General features: G+C 35.3%; 3 protein-coding genes across 5 annotated transcripts in view; 2 read left to right on the top strand and 1 right to left on the bottom strand.

The window, feature by feature from the left end:
* LOC105263931 (uncharacterized) overlaps positions 1 to 6,194 on the bottom strand; it is a 252,497-nt gene extending 246,303 nt beyond the window's left edge. The window contains exons 1-2 of one of the 3 annotated variants that reach the window (XR_891941.1): positions 5,785 to 6,194; positions 5,333 to 5,393 (exon numbers count right to left, since the gene is read on the bottom strand). The gene's annotated coding sequence lies outside the window, so the exon portion shown is untranslated. Of the gene's footprint in view, positions 1 to 3,099; positions 3,125 to 5,332; positions 5,394 to 5,784 lie in introns of those variants that run through there. The other 2 variants (XM_011300464.1, XM_011300463.1) reach the window with 2 other exon arrangements.
* Positions 6,195 to 9,583: 3,389 nt separating this feature from the next.
* RpS17 (ribosomal protein S17) lies at positions 9,584 to 11,451 on the top strand. The gene is made up of 3 exons (XM_011300461.1): positions 9,584 to 9,674; positions 10,012 to 10,163; positions 11,115 to 11,451. Exons 1-3 carry the CDS (start codon positions 9,672 to 9,674, stop codon positions 11,353 to 11,355), a joined length of 396 nt encoding a protein of 131 aa, XP_011298763.1. The 5' UTR covers positions 9,584 to 9,671; the 3' UTR covers positions 11,356 to 11,451.
* Positions 11,452 to 12,772: 1,321 nt separating this feature from the next.
* Positions 12,773 to 23,315, top strand: LOC105263929 (ubiquitin carboxyl-terminal hydrolase 3). Its single transcript, XM_011300460.1, has 7 exons — positions 12,773 to 13,564; positions 18,138 to 18,285; positions 18,967 to 19,483; positions 19,937 to 20,194; positions 20,517 to 20,765; positions 20,886 to 21,079; positions 21,960 to 23,315. Exons 1-7 carry the CDS (start codon positions 13,471 to 13,473, stop codon positions 22,120 to 22,122), a joined length of 1,623 nt encoding a protein of 540 aa, XP_011298762.1. The 5' UTR covers positions 12,773 to 13,470; the 3' UTR covers positions 22,123 to 23,315.
* Positions 23,316 to 23,571: the final 256 nt, after the last annotated feature.

The following is a 23,571-nucleotide window of genomic DNA, read 5'->3' as shown; positions in this document are numbered from 1 at the left end:
ACATGAACAGTTACTTTTGAATTCCCTCTGATGCCATTATGCTGGTGTCTGAAACACTGCACATTTCACTTCAATTTAGCAATATTCAATTGAAAAACTTTATCCAATTTTGTTGATATTTTACTAACAATTTACGAAAGTTTTATGGCCTTACTGTTAGAAAATTGAACTTGAGATTTTTAAGAATGACAAAGTAACACAAAATTCCCACAGAATTCTGCACTGAAGAATCAGTCAAATTTTGGAATGAGTTTTACAAATTTTTTATTAGCAATTGCATTGTATTCAATCTTCAGTTTTAAAAATGTTTAAAGTCTGAAGATCGGAGTTTTCATTGAAAAAAGAACGCACGTTTAACTCGGAAAAGAGTATTTGGATAGAAAATTTCGACGTTTTCATCTGAAATTGAATCCAAACTCGAGTAATTGAAAATAGACATGACATTGTAAGTGATATTTCATGACAATTCAATCAGTGCTAATATAAAGCGTAAATATATTCACTTGTACCATTTGTATTGTCAAAAATAAAGTTGTACCAGTCCGTCGAATACCCAACATTTCAAAATAGAAGCCGAGCCCCAGGCAGCAATAATTCCATCAATCCACTTCAAAAAGAGAATAATTCAACCTCGCAACGATTTATTCAACATATCAAATTCATCCGCCACATGAAATTCTTCACTTCCATAAATCCTGGAAAACCACAAAATACAAGTACAAGTCTGAAACAATAGTGAAATAATACGTCGAATAAATGCCGAGACATTGAGCTTTCGTGCCACCAAGACATTTGCGCGATTCACTTTTTTTATTCTTCCTACCAGGCTTAATGTTTTTATTCCTCGGCTGTTATTCCCTCCAATAGATTGAACCTCAGACAAAACAAAATTTCACTCGAACGATCACAATTGCATTTCAACTTCTATAATTGCTCTTGAAAGAATGACGTCTCGTTAAAACATCATTTCATCCACTGCCAAGAAATTATTTTCCGGACACTTCCTAGTATTTTATTTATCCCCCGTTTTATTTCAATTTCTTCACTATCATTTGACTGCAGATAAATAATCTGACATCACATTAGTTACCCGCCAATAACAATTATATTAATTAAAAAACAAAATGAAAATTCACTAAGGAAACTGGTTAATTACGTTATCGAGGGAAAAATGAAGGAGAATTTTTCCCCAATAACTATTTGCTGCACTCTTCTATATATATATATTTTTTTTTTTATTTCCCATGCCCCAGAAATGTCATTTCACATCAACAGGACTTAACTTGGAACGAGCGTACCAGAAGTTTTTCAAATACTCCGATTGATGTGAAATAAAATAATTAAATAAAGAAAAAAGAATATTCTAGAAATTGAAGGAAATAGAACGCGAGAAGAAGAATACAATGCACCAGTGACTATTACATGAACGTCAACTCTCAATATGGGATTGAGGAAAAAACCTTGACGTTCTATCCGGTGGATTGTAGTTTTATTGTTCCCTTCGCATGACGCACATTAAATTGAGTGCCCGACAGTGGGTCGATGACGGTTGATGAATACCGCAACCATTATTTTTCTTTTATAGAGATTCCACAGTGTTGCAATAAATTGAACGCATGAAAATTATGCCTACCCAAAAATTCTGATGAAACTAGTAGAGGATGTGGATTTTCATGGATAATACCATTTTTAATCAAATTTTGGTATTGATAAAAAAGAAATTAAATCAATTTTATTGACAATTTGAAATGTTGAACATGTTTGCATATTTCAGTCACTCGTCTAAATTGTCAATTATACAAGTTCCAATTAAATTTCAATTTTTTAAGTCCACTAAATGATTCGCATATCTTAAAAATTCCAGGAAATGCGATTTAACATTTTAAGTAATGGATAATTGATTTTTCAATGAAACCTTGAATTTTCATGCTCATTGAGGAAATTCAGGGAAATTATTACTTGAATTTTCAATATTTTTACGGTTTTTCCATGTCATATCGATCTGAAAATGGAAAATAAAGAAAATATTCAAGCTATAAATTGTTCGTCAATGAAGAATTGTTAAAAACTTCACGTCTTTTTAGTTGAAATTTGACGAGTAATTTTTAAACATTGAGCTGTATGAATCTTCAGGTTTCGTAAGGCTCTAAATGAATAATCAACTTATGTAATTTCAGAGTTGACTGCGGGCTTGATTTCCGTCATTTTGAAGATAAATTAAATAATAACTTCAATTGACACACGATGTCACTGCGTAATTGCAATTGACCTCGCGTAATATTAAAAAACAGAAGAACCGATACTTTCAAATGCAATTTCGTCATTCAAATCACCAACCGAGGCCCAACCCAGAGGAAAAATAATAATTTAGCACAAATGAAAAATCAAAGTCTAAGAATATGTATTTGTAATTAGAAAATTTATTCGAAAAAAGTAATATTTGTTTTTATTGGAGGTACTTGGTCAGCCAAACTGTCTTGAATGAAAAAATTCTGCTTATCACACGATAAAATTCAAGTAAAACTGTTCTCATTCCAAAGCTTGAATAAAAAAATGCAAAAGCGTAATCCCAAGTCATTACCATTGAAAAAAAAAATCCATCACTCCTCTCCCCAGGTAAATCATGAATAGAAAATCAACGGCCATTCCATCATTATTGGTATTTACATTTTGATTACACGAAGCATCTGAAATTCACAACTTGGAATTACTCATCTGAGAGGGACTAACTCCCTGTTAATAATACTCAAGACCATAAATATAAAGAAATAAATCGACTTTTTGAAAAGGAAAAGAATTCCGAAAGAAAATACCGATTACGAAATGAGTTCATAGGATTACAGTTCGCCAACACGAAACCCCAGATACGATTCAACCCGTGATTCAATTCCCAATGAAAAAAAACATCACGCGAAATTCCACGCAATTAATCTGTCCCTCCACGTCTGTCCGTCATGAATAATAAAATTATTTTTAGTACTTAATCATCAGTCCAAGCGTCATATCCGCATTTAATTTCAATGCTCGACGGGGGAATTATCGATAGAGTACACATAAAAAATAGAATAAATAAATAAAAAAATAAAAAGAAAAATATACTTGGCTCTTCTTTTAATTCACTGTCGGCCCCGACGGAGAAGGTGAAAGTCGCGGAGGGTGTCAGCTGACACGTAAGAGAGAGGGACGATGGTGAGAATAAGACAACATTATCGAGACACAAGTGAAATATAAGGAATCCGAGAGAAACGGTAGGTGATGGAGCGAGAGAGTAAATGGGCGAGACGAGGTCGAGTGCGAAAGCGACCAACATTCGCGTCTAGTCTTATTTGTATCTGCTTATTCACCAGTTCAACCTCCCCACTAGCCTCTGAACAATCCATTCAGCAACGTTTATATTTCAATCGTTTAAATTCACCTTGGGTCATTATTTCTCGTCCCCTCTCTTCTCGCGGGAATATAATCCCTCACTCGGCGGTGCCGAGGGGCTGAGCAATCTTCAACCGAATCAACACGTGTTGCAATAGCTACGAGGAACAATGAAAATTTCACTTACTAAATTGCTGCTCAATTTTCCCCTTTTTTCCAACTTAATTCGAGAAATTTTCAATTGAAAAGCTAAATTCTTGATTTTTCTTGATAATTCGAAAGAATTGGGGGTCTCGTGTTTTATGATAATCGATTATTTAATGGAAGTTTGAATTTTCAGGGACAGTGGAAAAATTAAAATTTAATTGCAATTCAATGTTCTACATTTTTTCGAAATGTCAGAACCATATGCGGGCCTCAATTACTTGAATATTCAAGAAATTAATCATTCGTCCATTATTCATAATAACAAAATCAGAAAATATGTTTCTGGTCATAAATTGTGGGAAGAATAATTCGTGATGTTTATATTTTGATTTTTTTTTAACTGAACACCGTAAGGATGACTGTAAAGTGAACTGTAAATTTCCGTTTCACTTTTTCCCGAAATTTCATAGGAACCAGAATATTTCGGTAAATATATACTCTTGAATTTTGAGGACAGTGACACTGAATGTAATTTGAGGTAGAGAAATAATTTATAATAATTGCGGAACCCGCAATTGGCTCACCGATTGTGGAAGCGATAAATTCGACAAAAAATCAGGTTACAATTTCGTGGAAATTTTATGAACCACATTTCAGTTCATTATCATGTTAAATTTTATCGAATTTTTATGGTTTATTTTTGTTAGTGCTGAATTTTCAGATTTTATTGAAAAATCAATGCAATTATGGTATGAATATTTACGGTGAATTGAAAATTTTTACTAAATCGAGAAATCCTCGGGTACACGTCTCTTTTAATTACGTAATATACCTGCATTTTTCCTGTCATCTGTCAGACTGTCAATAATATTCAAGTTTTTCTCCCAAACCGAATGCAATATTATATTAACGTACTCGTAAATATAATTCAACTTCAACATTTCCCAATTTCTGCGTCGAAAATATCAAGAACGTTTGAGACCAATCAAATTTTGATATTTAGCGAAGCATTTTATATACGCTAATTATAACATTGAACCTTCCCTAATTTTCGAACCGAGAAAATGTCAATTAAATGCACTAATCAGAAGAACAAATCTATCTCTAAAAATATAGACCGTATCGAATGAAACCAACAGAATCTTTAAAAATTATAAGATTTGAACCTTGCCTTATATTCCCAGTGATATCTTGAGGATCATTACTTATAAATGAATGCAACTGGTGTCACCTCCCAGCCGAATTTAATTTCCCACAAAAACCCTCATTTATGCACCGATTGTCTACGGCTTCCAAAAATACCCCAAGAAACAATCGAGTCTTGCTAAAAAAAAAAGGGGAACGATTCCCACAGTTGGACAATTATCTAAATAATCACCAAAAAGAAAAGAATAAATCCCGTATTATTGTGTATTTGAAAAATTAATCTCTGTATAACAAAGCGATTGGAATTCTGTGAAACAACGAATTACTGTCATCACATAGAATATTATTGCTACTATCCGAAATCAGTCTCGTGTGATATGAACCCAACGGAATTGCCTATCAAAACCTCCATGAAACACTCAACAATATAAACCAAAACAAACCTCACTGGAAACCACTGTTTTGATTCCGAGATTTCCTGCTACTCACCAATTCCCCCACAATCGATTGATTTATTATCCTCCCGTGTTCCGATACCTCAACCAAATGTATTCACAACAACAATCCCGGAATTACCATTTTCCTCGGTTGAATATTCTCCTCATCCGGCGATACCAGAAAAAAAAAATCTCTTAAGAACTGCAAAACAACCTCAAGATCAAACTCAACGCACCGTCTGATTGTGACGCAACCCATCCAGGGTAATCCCGCTGCAATATCTCCGCAACATCAGTCTAGCAAAGTGAGCAAAGAAAAAATAATATAAAAAGCCGGTTGACATAGTTGCGGACACCATTTTCACACACCCAACACTATTACCCAGAAAGGATATTAACACGCAAAGAGAATGGTCCAAGTTAAGTGGAGGCCAGCCTCATAGTGCAGTGACCCATCTGTCCCGTCAACCATACGTCTATCACGTACCCTAACCCCAGTAAATGCCATCAATTTCCCTTTTCCATTGCATTAAAAAACACTCACCATCGCAGAACCATAAAAACAAAAGTAGAAAAATTCCACTGAGAAAAATCGCCTAACCTATGGTAACCCAAACCACCACAAACTCCTCATTACCCTCAATCACATTCCCCCGACATTTACTACACACCAATTACTCCTACTTACCGAAATACACGACAGGTCGTTAATTTTCCCCAATTTAAAGTCCATAAAAGACGATATCCTGGTGTGCGTACACCAGAACTGATCTCGGAGTTTAATAATTCACTATCGTCACATTACCATCACCCATCTCGTTTGACCCTCGAGAGGTTAACACCGGCGACCCGACACAAAAATCAGAATTTCAACATTTTACACGTTTACGATATTTATTCGCGATTGGTATTTCACTAGATCGACACTTGGATTTGAAAAAAAAAAATATTCAAGAAACTATATCAACTTGACGTTTGAGATGCAACACGCGTTTTGAGGGCGATAGTGTTTTGAGCCGAGATGCTCTTTTTTTTTTTTTGGTCCGTGGGTAAAAATGAAAGAAAGGAGCGAGCGCTCGTCCTACCGTACACGGACGAAAGCACCGCACTGACTGACTCCTTCACCATCAACTATAAACAAACCTCTTTTACTCGGTACTCCCCCTCTCCACATTTATCCCGACTGTTGGCCCGCAGATCCCACGCTATTTCCCTTCTATTCCACCAGTCAGACTCCCTCCCACGTCCCAACGCCGTCGCCACGGAAATCCCCCACTTGTACCACTTGCCCCACTTGCCCCATTTGCTCGGCATCGCCCAATTTCTCCCTCCGTATCTTTCTTATCCATCGAAATTTTTCGGGGGGAAACTCATTGGACCAGTCAGGTTATCGCTTTTTTTGAGGCCGTTTAACGTATTTTTAACCCAAAATTTCACTGATTAAAACGCGTGTTTTGACCGAATGGATTGGATCGACATTTCGCGTGGAGCGTTGCGTGTGGCATGGGGTGCGCAGGCGCTCCACGCTGGGCGCATGCGCCACATGTGAGTAGTTGGATTTTCAACATGGGGTGGAAGCACCCCTATTTTTTCCAATTTTCGCAATTTTTTTTATTCTTTCGACTCGGGTTAATAGTATTGTGTGGAGGGAATTTTTAGGTGGAGAAGAATGGAGAGGTTTGTTTATCGGGTTTGAAATTTTGTAAACTACTAGTTGATAATGATCTGGATGTGTTATCAGAAAAATTTTTGGGAATGGGTGGAATGGAATTTCTTTGGCAGTTTAGGTAGGAAGATAAATTAATGCAGGTAGTGCAAATTTTATTATTTTCATTTTTTGTTTAATTGTTTCATTATTGAATTTTTCTTTAATACATATGTTATTTCATTTATTTATTTATTCAATTAGGTATTCTTTGAATGTACTCTCAATTCGACATTGTTTAAACCGTTGATTAATAATAATGGTCACTTGTGTTAAAAAATAAAATTTCTTTGGCAATTTAGACAATATTTTTTTTATCTGAAGTTTTTTGGGTTCGGATTTTTTTTAGTTATTATCTAATAACAATGACGCCATATGAAAATTACAATTCTACCCCTGCCATTAATTTCTTTTAGAATTTACCCAATAAGATTTTGTGTAATCATTTTTTTAATTTTTGCAACTTCATCAATTATTCAGTAACAATAATAGTGATACGTGACGAGTAGAATTTTGCCCGATGGAATAGTGTTCGATTTTTAACCGAAGGATTTCTCATAATTTCCACGCTCAGCACGCAATCACATGCTTTGCATACGCACGTGCTTAATACAATCATCAATCCGCTTTAATTTCCCTGATTTAGGACATGTGAGCCCCAATTAGGGGCATCTGCCACCTTGTGACCACTCATTCTCATCGTCATATAGACCCTCAAACGCATATCAGTTTTTTCGCTTCCTCCTTTTCTTCTGCTGTGCTCAAACGTCTTTTGAACTTCTCTGTATTTTTTCATCAGCTCTTAATAAGTTTAATTAATGTTTAGCCTATTGAAGTTTCAGCACCGGTGACCAAGCTGCTAAAAATTAGTTATTAAATTGACTTTATCTAACCCTCGACGCGAGTGATTATTTTTCTTGACTCCTCTCAAAAACTCGTAATAAAAAATCCGATTCCCTCTAGTCCATTTCTCTGAAATATTCCTATAATCAGATTCCGCTCAAAACAGGATGAAACAGAATGGAATTTCTTGATAATTTTTATCGTACGTACTCGTGTGTCTGTCTTTTTTTAACTATTGTTTAACAATCGCGGTGATAAACGTAATAGTGCAATTTTGCCGATATAATAAAAAGTACATTTTTATTCATTCCAATGCTCCAGTTATTTAAAAAATCACGTCCCATATTTTATGGTCTTCAATGGCAGGGCGATATAAAAATAAAATTTTAAGTAGAACTAACTTTCAAAGCGATTACTATTATCAGTTCTCAGTAAAAATGAATAAGCGTAAATTGATATTTTTTTCAGAACCGGGTTCTACAGATTCCTGCCACTGTAATGGAAATTCTATTGTCCTGTCGTACTCTTCAAGTATTAGACAATTACCTAATTATTTTAAATTATTAGTAAGGGGTGGTTGCACAAGGTCACATGAGCCGAACAAATTATCAGAATAAATTCCTGCTTGAGATAATATTTTTCAACAATTCAACAATTTAAAAAATTAGTCGTAAACTACTTTCGTTCAGCTGTTCGGTCATGGATATTGAATAAATATTTGATCGGGCCGGTTGCAACGAGCTCGATGAAAAAAAATGGCTTAAGCCCCAATTAGCTCATAACGATTGCATTGAATCGAATTAATCTACGAGCTGAATAGCTAACTGGGTTTGATGGAATCGTTTCATAATTGGCGGTATTATTGGCAGGTAGTCATGGTGCATCAAAACTTCATGGATTTGGTAATATAAATTCCATGAACCCCCTATCAAAATTAAAACGCAATGAGCAATTTTCATCTATGTCAATGTTTAACTGAGAATTTCCCGAACTGGACACGATCCAAGTCCCAGAAAAGTCCCAGTAGGTCTTTCCGGGGAATAATTTTTTGTTCATCCTGCAAACACATTTGAGTTACCCATAATTTAACCAGTCCTTTCTGTTATATATATCATGATGAAGTATTTTTATTCAAGTGATCATGAATGCCAAGCAAATAAGAGAATAAAAGTCAAGCACCGCATACAGGTGGTTGTAACAAAAGTATTTTTAAGAAAATCTGTGCGAATAAACTAATTAAAATTTGGTGAGCGATTAAAATAGTAAATAAAGTTTATAATCATCAATCGATAAAGTTTATAATCATCAATGATTTTAATCGAATACATTCGATTAAAATTAATATGCAATTCGTCTTCTGTCTATTCGGATTACACCTAGTGCAGCCTCTGTAGAATATTTTTTTCATTGATTCCCTAAAAATATTTAGTTTAACGTCGATTTAACTCCGGGTTACTTTATATACTATTATATACTTTCAATTATAATAATCTATTGATCTTCAAAATCTACTCTCTTTAACCCTTTAATAAAAAAACAAATTAAGTGACAGTAAAACAATAATCTTTATGTAACAAATAATAATAATAATTCCTACGAAATAAAGAAAGCTATGTTGTAAAATTTCAATACATAGAAAAATAAATATATAGGTTTATGATTTATTCTCAAATGACTTTTGTCAATAATTGTTATTATGAAAAAGAAACCAAGTGCAAAGTCGTTAATTCGATTCTATCCTCATAAAATAAATTTCAAATAGTTGACAAATTAAGTGGAAATTATTTTTCATTCAAAAAATTATAATGAAACGAGGAAATGTTTATTGCTGCAGAGCGATGAATATCATAATGGCGACATCTCACTGACGTTGATGAGGAGTATCTTGTGGAATTACCACAGCAGTTGATGGGGTAGATTTCTTCTCTAAAGGGTAGTAATTAATTCTGAAAGCGACCACTATTATGCGGAAGCGGTAGTGTTTCTCTTCCAGTTTCGTCCGTGCCTTTTCCGGTACACCAGCAAACATGGTGTGTATTATAATTTGACATTTCTCAAAAATAATCTGCTTTTCACAAAGGAATCCCTTCATAAATTATTTAATTATAACTAGCACTCGATGGCAGAGATTACACATGACTTTTTGAAACATATATTGAAGGGTTCTTTGCCATTTTTGTGGATATATTGGGATTTCAAAATTGTTGTGTAGTTTTGTGTTGATACCGAAAATTTCTATTTGGAAGAACAAAAAAACTTTCTCATTGAAAAATGGTCGAACATTAAACGCGAGAAATCATGTTTGAGGATTAGTTTTGATCATCTGGTGAGTTGTCTTTTTATTTATGTGAATTTTTCCTGTTTTAGGGTCGTGTCAGGACCAAGACGATCAAGAAGGCCGCCAGGGTCATCATCGAGAAGTACTACACTCGATTGACTCTTGATTTCGACACTAACAAGAGAATATGCGAGGAAATAGCTATTATTCCTAGCAAACCCCTCAAGAACAAAATTGCTGGGTAAGCGCTCAAAGAAAATTATATTCTTTTCGAAAAGTGACAATGGGCATCAAAATTTTGAGGTTATGTTCTCGCAACCCTCCTTTTTCTTTTCTCTACACACAAGAAGTATTTTCACTGTATCCTTGAACCTTCAATGTCTCCGTTTACAATAATTTATTGACAATTTATTGACAACAACATTGTTCAAGAGTAAGGTGAGAGTTTTACAGGAAGATTGGAAAAAAATTGATACGTATTTTTGAAGCTAAAAAAAACCCTAGAACTCATGTTCAAAACAGTCAGTGGAGTAATGGGAAACAACAAAAAATAATAAATTCACTTTTTACATTGTTCTAATCGGTGAATCAATTGAGATAACAGTTCAGTCGTTCATGAGGATTCGAGGGGATGTTCATAGTTTCTGTGGGGACATTTGTACTTTAGTTTAATTTTATTTGAATTGATCGATTTGAATTGTGATTTGAATCACTTCATTTACCTGTAGAATAGATTGTTTTTCGGTCAACCCATTTTATTGATTTCGTAATAATTATTGAAGAACTCGCATCTCCCCATGGAGAATCTTAAAATGCAAGTTACGCACCCAATGTTTTTAGTATTATAGATTGAATTTGCTAAATCTACAAGGAAAAATCTCCACAAAACTTAAAAAATTTGTTCATTGTTAAAATTAAATATTGAGAAATTTGAATTAGAGACTTTTCGTATTTTAAATCAAGTTGAAGCCCGAAAATACAAATATTTCCAAGTTATGCACGATATGTTTTACAAAATCTTTTACAATTTAGTTAGTTCAATTATTATTAGATTCTCAGATATGTAATAATGTGTTGAGTTAAATCTTCTGCTTGTGAATAATTTGTTAGTTTCAGCTTCATATACTTCAACTTATCTTTCCACCTAATTGTTCTTCACGTGTTTCTATCTTACGAATTAATTGTTAATTAGGTTTGTCACGCACTTGATGAAGCGTCTCCGTCACAGTCAAGTCCGTGGTATTTCCATCAAGCTCCAAGAAGAGGAGAGAGAACGTAGGGACAACTACGTACCCGAAGTATCTGCTCTTGAGCACGACGTCATCGAGGTCGACTCCGAGACCAAGGAGATGCTCAAGATGTTGGAGTTCAGCAACATCTCTGTTCTCCAACTTGTCCAGCCAGCTACCCACCAGTTCAACAGGCGAAACTGAGTGTTCTATTAAATAAAAATAAACCTTTTAAATAGGAAAAACACACGTGTCAGTTCCACATCTCTTTCCAATAAAACCATCAGGTATTCGACGGAATTCCCATTAAAACCTTTCAGTTGGAAAAATCATCGTCTCCTTTTACCCCACATCCTTCCCGCCTTTTCGGCCTGTTAAAAATCGCAATTGAGCAGCGAAAAAGTGAGGAGTAATGAATCGATTTAATTATTCAAGAGAGATAACGGCATTTTTTCCGAAATGTTTATAATAGCTCTTGTTCCTTAACTAGGAGACAAATTGAATTTTCCACTTGGAAATCGTTTTATTCTAGTGAGAAATCAAGATTTAAGTCAATTTTCTATTATATGATAAATTATTTAGAATATATAATTATAATATCTACAATTCCATTCTTTCGAGCAGTTGAAAAAAGTTTAGAAAATTTGTTGTTGAATGATTTTAGAATTTATTTGAGTGACCATTTCATTGCTTTGGCACAAAATTCGTCGTATTATAACAATTAATTATCTATTTCAACTGCCGAAGAAAGCAAAACGCTTAATTGAATATTTATAATTTCATTCTTCCCAAAAGACAATTGGATCAAAGGAAGAATTCAATAGCGAAGCATTAGTTTTGCCTATTGCCCATTTTTAAATAGAAATTTCGACATCTATAGAAGCTATCGATAAATTAATTTCTTTTTTTTATAGAACTAATTGAGCTGAAACAAAGATTATTAAATAAATTCGCCAGCTCTCTTAGTTTCGGTGGTATTCGTTAGAAACTCACTGTAGAGATGAGTAGACATTTAAGGTTTTTACCAGATCACCCCTGAACTGGGGCCCCTGTCCTTCAACCTGCGGCCCTGTCCTTTCTCAACTAGCTTCACATAACTTTTCCCCACCCCTTACGCATGCGCACGATTAAACTGACCTAGCACTCCGAACTACTGTTTTTTCGATAGTCGAAAAATATCGATACTTAGCGTGGTATCCAATCGAACTGGTTAATATCGATATAACGATGGATCGCTTCGATGAACATCGATACGGTAAATACCGATATTTTTAAAATTTTTTGCTCTTACAGGTATCGTAAAATTTTGTTCAATTCTCGTGAAAAAAGTAAACTTTCAACAGTCTTCCCCTTAAAATTCCCCTTTTATTAAAAAATGTCAATTCCTTTTTGCAATAAACAATTGAACACAACAATGTTCACCCGTCCACAATTTTCCCACCACTTCTCCACAACTATCGACACCACTCAAAAAATATCGTTCGAAAACCATCTCGAAGGAGTCATTCGATTATCGAGTACCAAAAACAATCGATAATCACTCATATCGATAGTCATTCATATCGATACACTACATCGAGAGCTCCTAGCCCAAAGAATTCTCCAGTGAACCCAGTCCAACCCGAGGATGATGATCGGAGCTCTCGACTTGCTGTGCAATTAGATCGTTCAGTACCGATTCTAGCGATCCAAAGACACTAACGACAGTTAATCACCGATCAAACCCCCATTAACCACGAAAGCCACATAAACATCGGGTGATCCAACTAAAAAACAATAACCCTCCACGAAAAAATAATATCTGAAAGAAAAATCCCTGAAATTACAACATTCCCGATTTTTGCTAATCAATAGTCATTTCGAACTAGAGCCAAGTGTATGATTTTAGTGTTGTGTTTAACAAAGCCGAAGGAAAGTACAAATAATACCGTCTAGTGCTGCTGCGCACTGAGTTTAACAATCCCCCCTTGTTCGCGTCCCTTCCTTTGTAGGCGAATCCAGTGTTGCCCCCGCATTTTGCTATGTGACAGATATTACGGGGCACCCAGTGTGCGCGTACCCCACGGATCATACCAAAACCCAATAAATAAATTCATTACACCACCCTAATCATCCCACCAATAATTGTGAGAACACTCGAGGGAGAAGTGAGAGAGAATCGTTTGGTGGGCGCACACACGTTCCAGAGGACCTTTACATTTTTGTGTGTGCGCCTCTGATATTTTTCTACGCTTCAATCACACGGACGACAGCCCCGGGAGTTTATTTCTCTTATTTTTTTTTCTTCAAAATATCATTATTATTAATTTACAAGGAGAAATGGAGTGCCCTCATCTAGCCCAGAGTGTCCGGCTTGGAGGAGACGATGTAGAGCCAAATTACGGAGGCAAGGAACTGCCATTCGTCTGCGCAGGTACGATTTTATTATCGAAGAGGTGGAATTTTTGTTTCATGAACGAAATTAAAAAAACAATATGTAGCTGATATTTTAGAGAATTATCGAGACTATTGGATTATGCTGGATGTTTGATGCTGGTGGTATGGGGTACTGTGTTCTGTTCTTTCTTATTCACTCCGTTAAAGACTCCACCACAGGCCGTTCCTCTTTTGGCCTTGGATGGAGGCAACCCGTGCACCTTCTCCTTTTTCCATCGTTCAACCAACCAGCGAGAGAGAAGCCAAGTTTCACGGATCGTAGAAGTCCTTCGTGCCGGAAGCCGTAGGGCATGATTTTTCATTCCTTCGATCTCCCAAGAAATTGCTGATCAAGTTGTCTTCCTGGATAACTGACTCCTCCAAATCCAACCGTTCCTTTCACCAAACATCCTCCACACACACCTCGAGTCTCAAAATTTCCATATTTTCTCCATCCTTCATTTTTTCTCCCCTCTAATTACTAAAGGACATTTTAATATCCCATTAATACACCGCGCTGGCGCGCCACCGTACTTTTCATTCCTAAAATCAATACCAGACGTTACTAATCAGCTGGCAGCTATGAGAATACGTGACATAACGTGCCATTTGACAGTTGATGAAACAAGAGAAGTCTTTGATTTTCATTTACTGACATTTTGACGTGACTCTTTTTCCATTTTTTCCTCTCGATTTTGTCAAAACCACCCACTTCACTCCCCACCCACCGCCTTTTCCCTTGGGGGGTACCATAAAAATCGATGCGAGACTCGTTACGCCATGCACACTTTACACACTGGGGAAAAAAAGACAAAAGTCCTCTTGGAGCTGTCCCCTTTCCCCGTCCTTTTATGTGTACGCGTTTCCCGGACCTTCCCCTCATGACTCCCGGCCGGGAGAGTCACTTTTTCTCTTCTCGTCCCTGTTTTTTTTTTTTTATACTCTCTTACTTCTGATTTTTTTTGCTTTTCTCTCTTTGTCCGACCTCGAGACTATACTTACGCCCAAGGGAACTTCGCAACACCAGCGGTAGGTTTTTACGCACGAGGGTACGAGAGGGAAAGGGAATTATTGATCGTACTGAGGGTTGTTGTTGCGATTTTCGGGAAAATTTGATTATTGTTGGGTAGAAGGAGGAACGACCAATGATACAAACCTTCAGAAGCATTTGGGGAAGTGCTGCTGTCTTTTCATCATTTTTTTTTATTTTTGCCAGTGTTTGACAGAAAGGAAATTTACCCTTTTTTCAATTTATTATTTTTAATTCTTCATTTTTTTTTATTACTCAACAACTTTCGCAATTATGCAAACATTTCTGCAAACCTTTTCTTCCGAATTTTTGGGAGCGTCCATACAACTTTAGGGAGTATTAATAAAATTCAATTAATTCCTTAATGAATGAGCGCGATCGAAATTAAACGGTAAAGAAATTTCTGTTTAATTTTGTGAGATATAAAAAAACCCTTAAATCCTGGAATTATATAAAGTAAAATCAAAAGAAGTTTAAAGAATTATCTCCAATTATACATATATTTTACAGATTTTTCGATGAACCTATTTTTCCTTGTGTCACAAGATTTTCGCCAAGAGAAATTCGCTGCATTTTCCATGCCATCGACTGGCTGTCAAGATTCTCGCAAGAATCTACTTGTCATCCTCCGCTACTTTCCCACAAATGCCATCCTGCCTGGACCTACAAGTATCCATCGATACCCTCTATCATTTCCTCGAAATCCACCATGTACTCCAGAAAATCCATGACAAACGAATATCGAAAATGGCATTGACCCTTCCTGGAACTTGCCACAACACAAAACTTGCAAAATAGCGGCCCTTCGTTCCTAAAACCTCCAGTAATGCCGTTTGTTATTAAACTTCAGTATGACTCATACTTCAAGTCCTCCCCCACTCTCTCTTCAATTGATCCGAACAGTGTAAAGCATAAAACTAAAACTGAAAACCCTAATATGACCAGTAATTTATTTCCCTATTAATTCCAACTTTGATTGTTTTTTCAATCTCTTTCACTCGTCGAGGCGTTTACGTAAGACTGAATCATCCGAAATTCAATTCCGCGTCTTTTATTTCCCGCAATCTCAGCAACACACTCGACCGAATGGAATTTTAGATGAAGTATTATACAAAAATGGGGGAAAAAATAATCAGTTTGGATTAAATAAAAATAATTGAGAAGGAGTCATCTGTGTACACGTGGAGCGAGAGGCTTTCGATCTATCCTCTTGAAGGTGGCACCACTATTCAGTTCTTGATAGATCGCCCCGGGAATTTGGTATTTTTTGTTGCAACAAAGGCCATCAACTTTTACGACAGAATGGGAATAGAAGGATTGAATGAAATTATCGATTTTTACCTGGTTTCTGGAGGGTTCGCAATAGCAACTTTATGAATAAACCATTGCAGACACTATTCAAAGCCTGGATGGTTCCCTTTAAGCTCAAACCCAGCTAAAGCTAAAAAAAAACAGGTCTTCATGGGGCGGTAGGACTTTATCGAAACGTTGAATATGTCTTTGTTCATTTTTCATTTTTCGTGGGAACGTAATTACAAGAAAATAGCTTTAAGATAATAAATTATCGCAGAGCTACCTTTAACTTTGCAAACGCCATCAAATTAGATTTATTCATTCAAATTATTTTACATTCAATCTCAAGTAGGTTTTGACATTTTTATCTTTCAGAATATATCTATCCTCTTTTGTATCACACCTACCAAAGTCTCAATGTGTAAAAAGCTCAATCGGCTGTATATGGAGTTAAAATTCAAAAAAAATAAATAAAATCATATGGACACTTGTTATCAATAATTCGATGATTTATACATTATTCATTCTTGAATATCCACTCATGTGTGTCTCTTTTCGGAATTAATTTACATAGAATAAATTTCAATTACATAAAAAATCGGTAATAATGACGCATCATTGAACGGACTCGAAATTTTAATTGACTCTGCTCGGATAGTCATTCTGTGGCCCGAGAAAGAACTTCGACACTGTTAATTGTTGCTACACGAATTTTAATAAATTAATTACCACATCACCTCCGGCTTCCTAGATTTATCTAAACTAACGAAATCGTTCTTTGAAAATTTCTTCACAATCTCCAATGAATTATTCATTAGTCTTCTGATTTCTTTTTTAATAGAAATTGTTGAAAATAGTTTAGACACTAGAAAAAATCCTCTGATATGAATTTTAAATATTTTTTTTTAAGGATAGTAAAGAATATAATTATCTGCAGAAATATTTTTAAATACTTCCTGCAATACTCGTTCATTCTGCACATCCTCTACATTATCTCGGATGTTGCTCCTTCAGTTATATAAAAAACTAACTCGTCGATTATATTTCACTTAATTTTTTACAATATCTCTGCGTTCAATTGAGTATTAAAATAAGAACTGAGTCATTAAGCAATGCTCTTTCAGTTGTGTATTATTACTATTTCTTTCACTCTTTCGATGCCTCCCTGGAATGCACATTGGTGGTAATTACTCGATAGAATAAAATGAATCAACATTTCTGTAGTGAAAGGACTGAAGAGAGGTGACTTGACTCAACTCTTCGGTGAATTTTTCAAAAATATCTCCGCAATCAAGGCAGATAATTGAAATTTTCTCGAAACATTTTCTGTGGCGCTAATTGAGAACTGCGAAAAAGGTTCTTACCGAAATATCGCTTCCTCCTTTAGTTTCCAAGATACTTCGAAAAAACCTTCACTTCACTACAGAATTGTTAACAATTGTCTCAATCTTTCTGAGATGTTACATAAATTTTGTTCCAAAAACGAATTGAATTGCAGCATGAAATTATTTCTTGATAAAATAAAAATAGTGGGATACGACAATTGTTTGGAAAAAATCTGGCAAAAATATACAAATATATAAAATATACAGACAACATCTGGGCAATTGTTCATATTCTTCTTATATGAATGTACCAATTCAAGATATTACAACAAATATTTTCATTACTCAGTCATTTGCACTCGCCTATAATTCGTTAAATTATTATTATAAAAAATCTAAAATGTGTATTTTATATTATTCATTGAACATACACATTGAAGAATGATTTGCAATAGAAGATTGGAATTGATTTAAACAAATTGAGAAGTGTTTTATTGAATGATTTCTCTCGCCTATCACTCGTTAATTTGTTCACATTATTATTATTCCAATTGTTTATATTATTCTTAAATGAATGTACCAATTCAAGATATTACAACAAATATTTTTATTACTCAGTCATTTTCACTCGCCTATAATTCGTTAAATTAACATATTATTATTTTAACAAATCTAAAATGGGGATTTTATATTATTTATTAAATATACACATTGAAGAATGATTTGCAATAGAAGATTGGAATTGATTTAAACAAATTGAGAAATGTTTTATTGAATGCATCCTCTCGCCTATCACTCCTTAATTTATTATTTTTCAAAATAAAAAATGTGTATATCATATTATTCATTGAGTGTACACATTGCTGGATGAAATTTAATGAAAGATTGCGATTGAAATTGAAAAATGTTTTATTGAATGACAGTTTGCGGCACGGAGAAAAGTACATGGTTGTGCCTGCACTGTGGTGCAGTACATTGTGGGCGTTATGTGGCTGGCCATGCCCTACAGCATCATGAAAAAAATAATCATCACTGTGTGTGCATTGACTGCGAGAATCTGGCAGTGTTCTGGTGAGTTGAACAAACAATTACCCTGGTCCACTGACAGAACAGAACCGCCAGATAATATCACATCATCAAATCATTAATTCATTAATTCATTTTACCGTTACATTTTTGGAATAATTGGAGTGATAATTGCTGGAATGGAGGAACAATTAAGATTCTCAGGTTTTACGAGTGCTTACCGTCATTATTATGTCAATTTCACAGTGTGACCTTGAAATTTACTCAATCCTGTTGAGTCGATGGGAATTAGCTTTAGGATTATTGCTCAGAAATATTAGAGGGAAACCGTTTAGAGAGAAATAGTGACTCATTTCTTTGTAGACCCTGGAATTCTCCATAAAAGGCCTTCACATTATTCTCGATTTTTTATCACCATTTTTCAGAATATTTGTAAATTTATTTACCTGAAATCTGCAGTGAATGTAACTTATATCTTTGGTATTGTTCCTCAAATATCTCGGGACCTAAGGCAAATAGCGAAAGAACTATAACGACCTTTTTCGTAGTTTTTAATTAGCTCTACAAGAAAGGTTCTCACAAAAAATGCACTACAACCCTTAATTTTGGAGATATTTTAGAAAAAGTGAGCAAAGTCTGCAGAAATATTTTTAAAGCCATTTCTCATCGCATACTACTGTGAAATTGTTGAATCAAATTAACGAGTTGACTTTTATTCCTAAACAGTTACTCCTGCGATGAATACGTAGTTAACGACACATCAACAGGCCAAATAGAAAAAATCCGACAGAGTACATTCCGTAAAAGTGAACAGAAAGAAAACGACGAGAGTTGGAGTTCATCTGCATCACCAGACCTAGACAGTGGTAACGGTGATAATGACGATTCCGATGCACTTTGGAAGACTGAAGTTGTAGTAAGAAATTTAAGGCCACGAACTAGAAAAAGATTGCACTCACTGGATGGGACAAGTGGTGATAATCGACCAGTGACAAAACGACGTACATCAAAAATAACCAAAGAGAAGAAAGTCGTTGGTCTGAGAAATCTTGGAAATACGTGTTTTATGAATGTTGTACTTCAGTCGTTCAATAATATCAGCCATTTCTGTGAATATTTAACGCAAATGCCGAGCTTAGAGGGAATAGCATTTGATGAGCCGCCAACACACAGGGGGAGAATTGTGGCGCCTGGAAGAGCCAAGGAATTAAGCGATGCGTTGCTCGCTGAGGAGCTCAGAAAAGTATGAATTTTTTCAAATCAATGCACATGATTTATATTTCTAGAAAAGGTAAAGGGGCTATCTTCAGGAGGTACCCTTTTTTCGCTCAGGGAAATCCTGAAAGTAAATCAAAATCGATCTAAATATCTTGACTTCAATAATAAAAATACCATATTTTTATTTCTAAAAGACTAAAAAAGTATTTTACCTGAAGGACAAAAGTGCCATGTACAAATTTATTTTTCACGCTATAAGTGCAACAGTTTTTTTTTCCAATTAATGAATAAACGAATAAATAACACGATGAATGACTTTCTGTAAAATTTCATATTTTACTTGGTTCTGAAATTGATGGCTGGCTAATTTCTATCGAATAAAAAAATTTTCCACAGCCTATTTTAAAGCCGATAATTCCCGACACAATTCAAGTGGACTCCAGATAATTTGAGTAATTGAATTGGTTGATTGTTGCAGGTACTTCTTAGTTTGAGTCTAGGTGGTTCAAATGGCCAGGCCATATCCCCCGAATGTCTTTTCCTCGTAATATGGAAAGTGGTGCCACGTTTTAGGGGCTACCAGCAACAAGACGCTCATGAATTTCTGACTTATATGCTTGATAGGCTTCATACTGAGCTTCTCCAGCTACTGCCAAGACTGGGTCATGAACCACTGGGGCTTAGGGGTAAACAGAGTATTGTCACTGCTGTTTTTGGTGGTACACTACTGAGTGTGGTATGTATCATTTATCCATCAAACGACATACGTTTCCGTAATTCTCCACTCAAATGTACCTGATGAAATTTTTGTGGGACTAATCGTCATATCAGGGCACATGTAAAAAATTGGATTCGATAAACAAAATCTATAACAATATATTCCGTGCAGTCTTCAGGTATGAAAGTACACAACTAATAGATTGAGTTCAGTTAATGAAGTTTAATTTTTTTATGGAAGATTGAACGAGCTTTTTTGTTTATCTAAATATTATTATACGAATATTATAATTTTTTTTCAAAAGCAATCGCATTATCCATTTGTTTTTTCTGTGCCGAAGGTTCACTGTATGAACTGCCGAACAGATTCCAAGACTCACGAGCCATTTCAAGATCTCTCATTGGACATTCCTGACAAACTTCAACGTAGAAATGCAACCAAGGAGCAGGAGGAAGTTTGCAGTCTGACCTTTAGTCTATCTCGTTTCTTCAAGGTTGAGGAACTTGCCGATAGTGAGCTGTACTTCTGTGACAACTGCCGGGGAAAGCAACGCTCCACCAAGAGATTCTGGATACACAGGCTGCCTAACGTTAGTTGTTCGCCACTCATCTTCTCAATTCTAAATAAAATAACAAAAAAAAAAACAATAGCTGGCGCGAATAGAGCGCGAGACGTCCTGCAATTTCACCATATCGTTTTTCTCTTCCAGGTGTTGTGCCTTCACATAAAAAGATTTAGATGGTGCAATTCCTATCGCTCCAAAGTCGACACCCAGGTGGATTTTCCAATGGAATCACTTGACATGTCAATGTACACCGTTCGAGGCTCCGCTGGGGGTAAAATGGGGCCACAGAATGGTCATCTTTATGATCTTGCAGCTGTCATTGTTCATCATGGATCAGGGTATTCTAATTCGGTTTAAATCTTGGGAATTTTTCTTTATAACATTATTCACTACTTCATTCGAATAATTTCAGGCCAAAATGCATTTATTCTGCAACAGTTTCATCTCTTGTTTTGAATGGAGAATGCCTGTCTAGTGTGAAGCTCTGAAATTCTCTCATTCTTTTGTGAATATCTCTGGAATCGCGAGATTTAACGAAGTTATTCACGCACTTCTTTATTTAGAGCCCATTGATTCCGGTGAAAATAGTTAGCAGAAAAACGTCAATATCTGATTTCAATATATTCTGCTCAATTGAATTGATTGAAATTTCCGGGAGAAAAAAAATTACTCGTAATACTACAAAAGCCACAGGATTGTCGGATATTTCGCGATTGGTTTGTAAACTAATGAATGAGTCAAATTGTTCAGGTTGAAAAATTGATCGCGAAAAATTTAACGACTTCATTTGTGTGCGACGTACCTTCGGGGAAATGTTTCATGAATTTTGGAAGCTCCTGTGATATTCCAGGGATTATTTTTCTAATTCAAAACGGCTGTTAATAGATTTACATCATGAGACGAATCTCTCAATTAAGAAATGAAAAATCCACAATTCAATTTAAAGTGTCAATTTGACAAACGGTTACTTCGACTACATCTTAGTAGTTCTAGTTCTTTACATAACAACTGCGGGACAAAATTATCAAAAAATTATCATCTATAATACTCCAAGACCTGCAACATCATCGGATAAAAATATCAAAAAATTATAGATTTGAAACCGTGCAGTGAAATGACGCAATTGTATTGGTTAACGTTAGGATTGGAAAAATAATCACTTTAATTTTAAAAAGTAATTTTCATAAACTAATAGCATCATCATTTCCTCAATTTCAGAGCTGGGACTGGACATTACACTGCCTTTGCCGTCCACGACGGTCAATGGTTCCACTTCAACGACAGTAGTGTACGTCCAGCAAGCACCGAATCTGTCGCCAAGTGCAAGCCCTACATTCTGTTTTACGTGCGACGTGAATTTTCAATTCCACCGCCATTGTGACATCGTACGATTAAAATCAATGATGACAGTAATAACGACGAGGAAGACGAGGATCACGTTGACGATAGCATTGATAACGGAATCGAGAAGAAATGAGACAATTTACATCAGTATTTCTTCCCCCTGAATCCCAAAACGAGGTTCGACGTATATCGTAAAATCATCGATAATAATACGCTCGTCGAATTTTAATCCCCCACCTCGTCAGATCTTTTCCTCAATAAATCTAGAGTGCCTCGTTCCGTCGATCACGCGTCGTCCATTATGAATTTCATTTTCAAATAAATTTTTGTTTCTCATTGTAATTTTCATGAAAGGTCGTGACGAGTCAATTATATCGTGTTGAATATAAAATAATCTCGATAATGAGGGGATTGACGAGAGAATGTCGGAGGACATTATTTACCCAGGAATGAATAAATAGATAAACGTTGGTGTGACATTTCCCAAGAATTTCCTCTCGAGATATGTTCAAACTTACCAAAAAAAAAAACAATTCCTTTGACTCGTTGCACTATCCCTCTAACTACTCCGTCCTGCTCGCGGACAGACATCATAGCAAAATAAAGGAAAAATAATAGTTATTAACTCGTATAAATCATATAAAACACCGAGACACCTTGAAAAGCTTTAGCCAAATCCATTTGCTGAAATGGAAAGCAAATAATTCAATGAATTAAAAGAGAAAAATGTCACAAAGGTCTACTATACTTCCCTCTCCTCGTCCCCTCCCCCAATCGCATCTTCGACGTTTAGTTTCTCTCGAAGTTAGGTAGAACGAGCAAATTCTATATTTTTCTAGCTACCGGAACGTTAATAGTGAAAAAAAAAAGAATGAAATAAGAGTTGCCAATCGTTTTTTAAGTACGAAGAAAAAAAATAAATGGAAAAAGGTAATTCATTGTGATATAGAGAAACGAAGGCATTAAAGGTGTGTTTAAACGTGTGGTCGTAAAAAAGTTGTATAAATCGGACATATAGTTATTATTATGTATGTGTATAAATATGGATGTGTAATTATTATACGTGAATGCGGGAAAATCCGAATAATTGATCTAACGTAAAAGCAACTGAATGCATTTTGCTTATTTGCGTAATGATCTTGCGGTGTCACGGTGGATTAAACAATCAATTGATTCATTCATTTTTCATTTCATTTATTACCATCCTTCATTTCAAATATCATACAAAAATCAGACCATCAAATACGCTAGAATCGTGGCAATTCTTGGAGATTAGTTGATTATTTTTTCAACCCCTACGTCAGTCAATAGAATTGCAGAAACAATTGTAGGACCAAGAGATTTTCAACTGATTGTTTTTTACATTTTGATATTAGCTAATCAGAGTGCAGTACTCTCGACCACGTGTTATGTTTAAATCTGTTCATCTCCCCGGCTAGGCAGAAATTAACAAAACGATCATTTCCCTCTGGTCTCTCGATTCTTT

This window comes from Fopius arisanus, unplaced genomic scaffold (genome assembly GCF_000806365.1).
Source record: "Fopius arisanus strain USDA-PBARC FA_bdor unplaced genomic scaffold, ASM80636v1 scaffold00017, whole genome shotgun sequence".
NCBI classification, from domain to species: domain Eukaryota; kingdom Metazoa; phylum Arthropoda; class Insecta; order Hymenoptera; family Braconidae; genus Fopius; species Fopius arisanus.
The sequence above is the reverse complement of the archived record's forward strand: the minus strand, read 5'-3'. Positions and strand labels throughout refer to the sequence as shown.

What these genes read in the sequence shown, in the direction of transcription:
- RpS17 (XM_011300461.1), top strand. An exon ending in CTCAAGAACAAAATTGCTGG is followed by an intron (nt 10,164 to 11,114) that starts GTAAGCGCTCAA and finishes ATTGTTAATTAG; the next exon opens with GTTTGTCACGCACTTGATGA.
- LOC105263929 (XM_011300460.1), top strand. Translation starts at nt 13,471, where the DNA reads ATGGAGTGCCCTCATCTAGCCCAGAGTGTCCGGCTTGGAGGAGACGAT. An exon ending in TCGCTGAGGAGCTCAGAAAA is followed by an intron (nt 19,484 to 19,936) that starts GTATGAATTTTT and finishes TGATTGTTGCAG; the next exon opens with GTACTTCTTAGTTTGAGTCT. An exon ending in ATTGTTCATCATGGATCAGG is followed by an intron (nt 21,080 to 21,959) that starts GTATTCTAATTC and finishes CCTCAATTTCAG; the next exon opens with AGCTGGGACTGGACATTACA.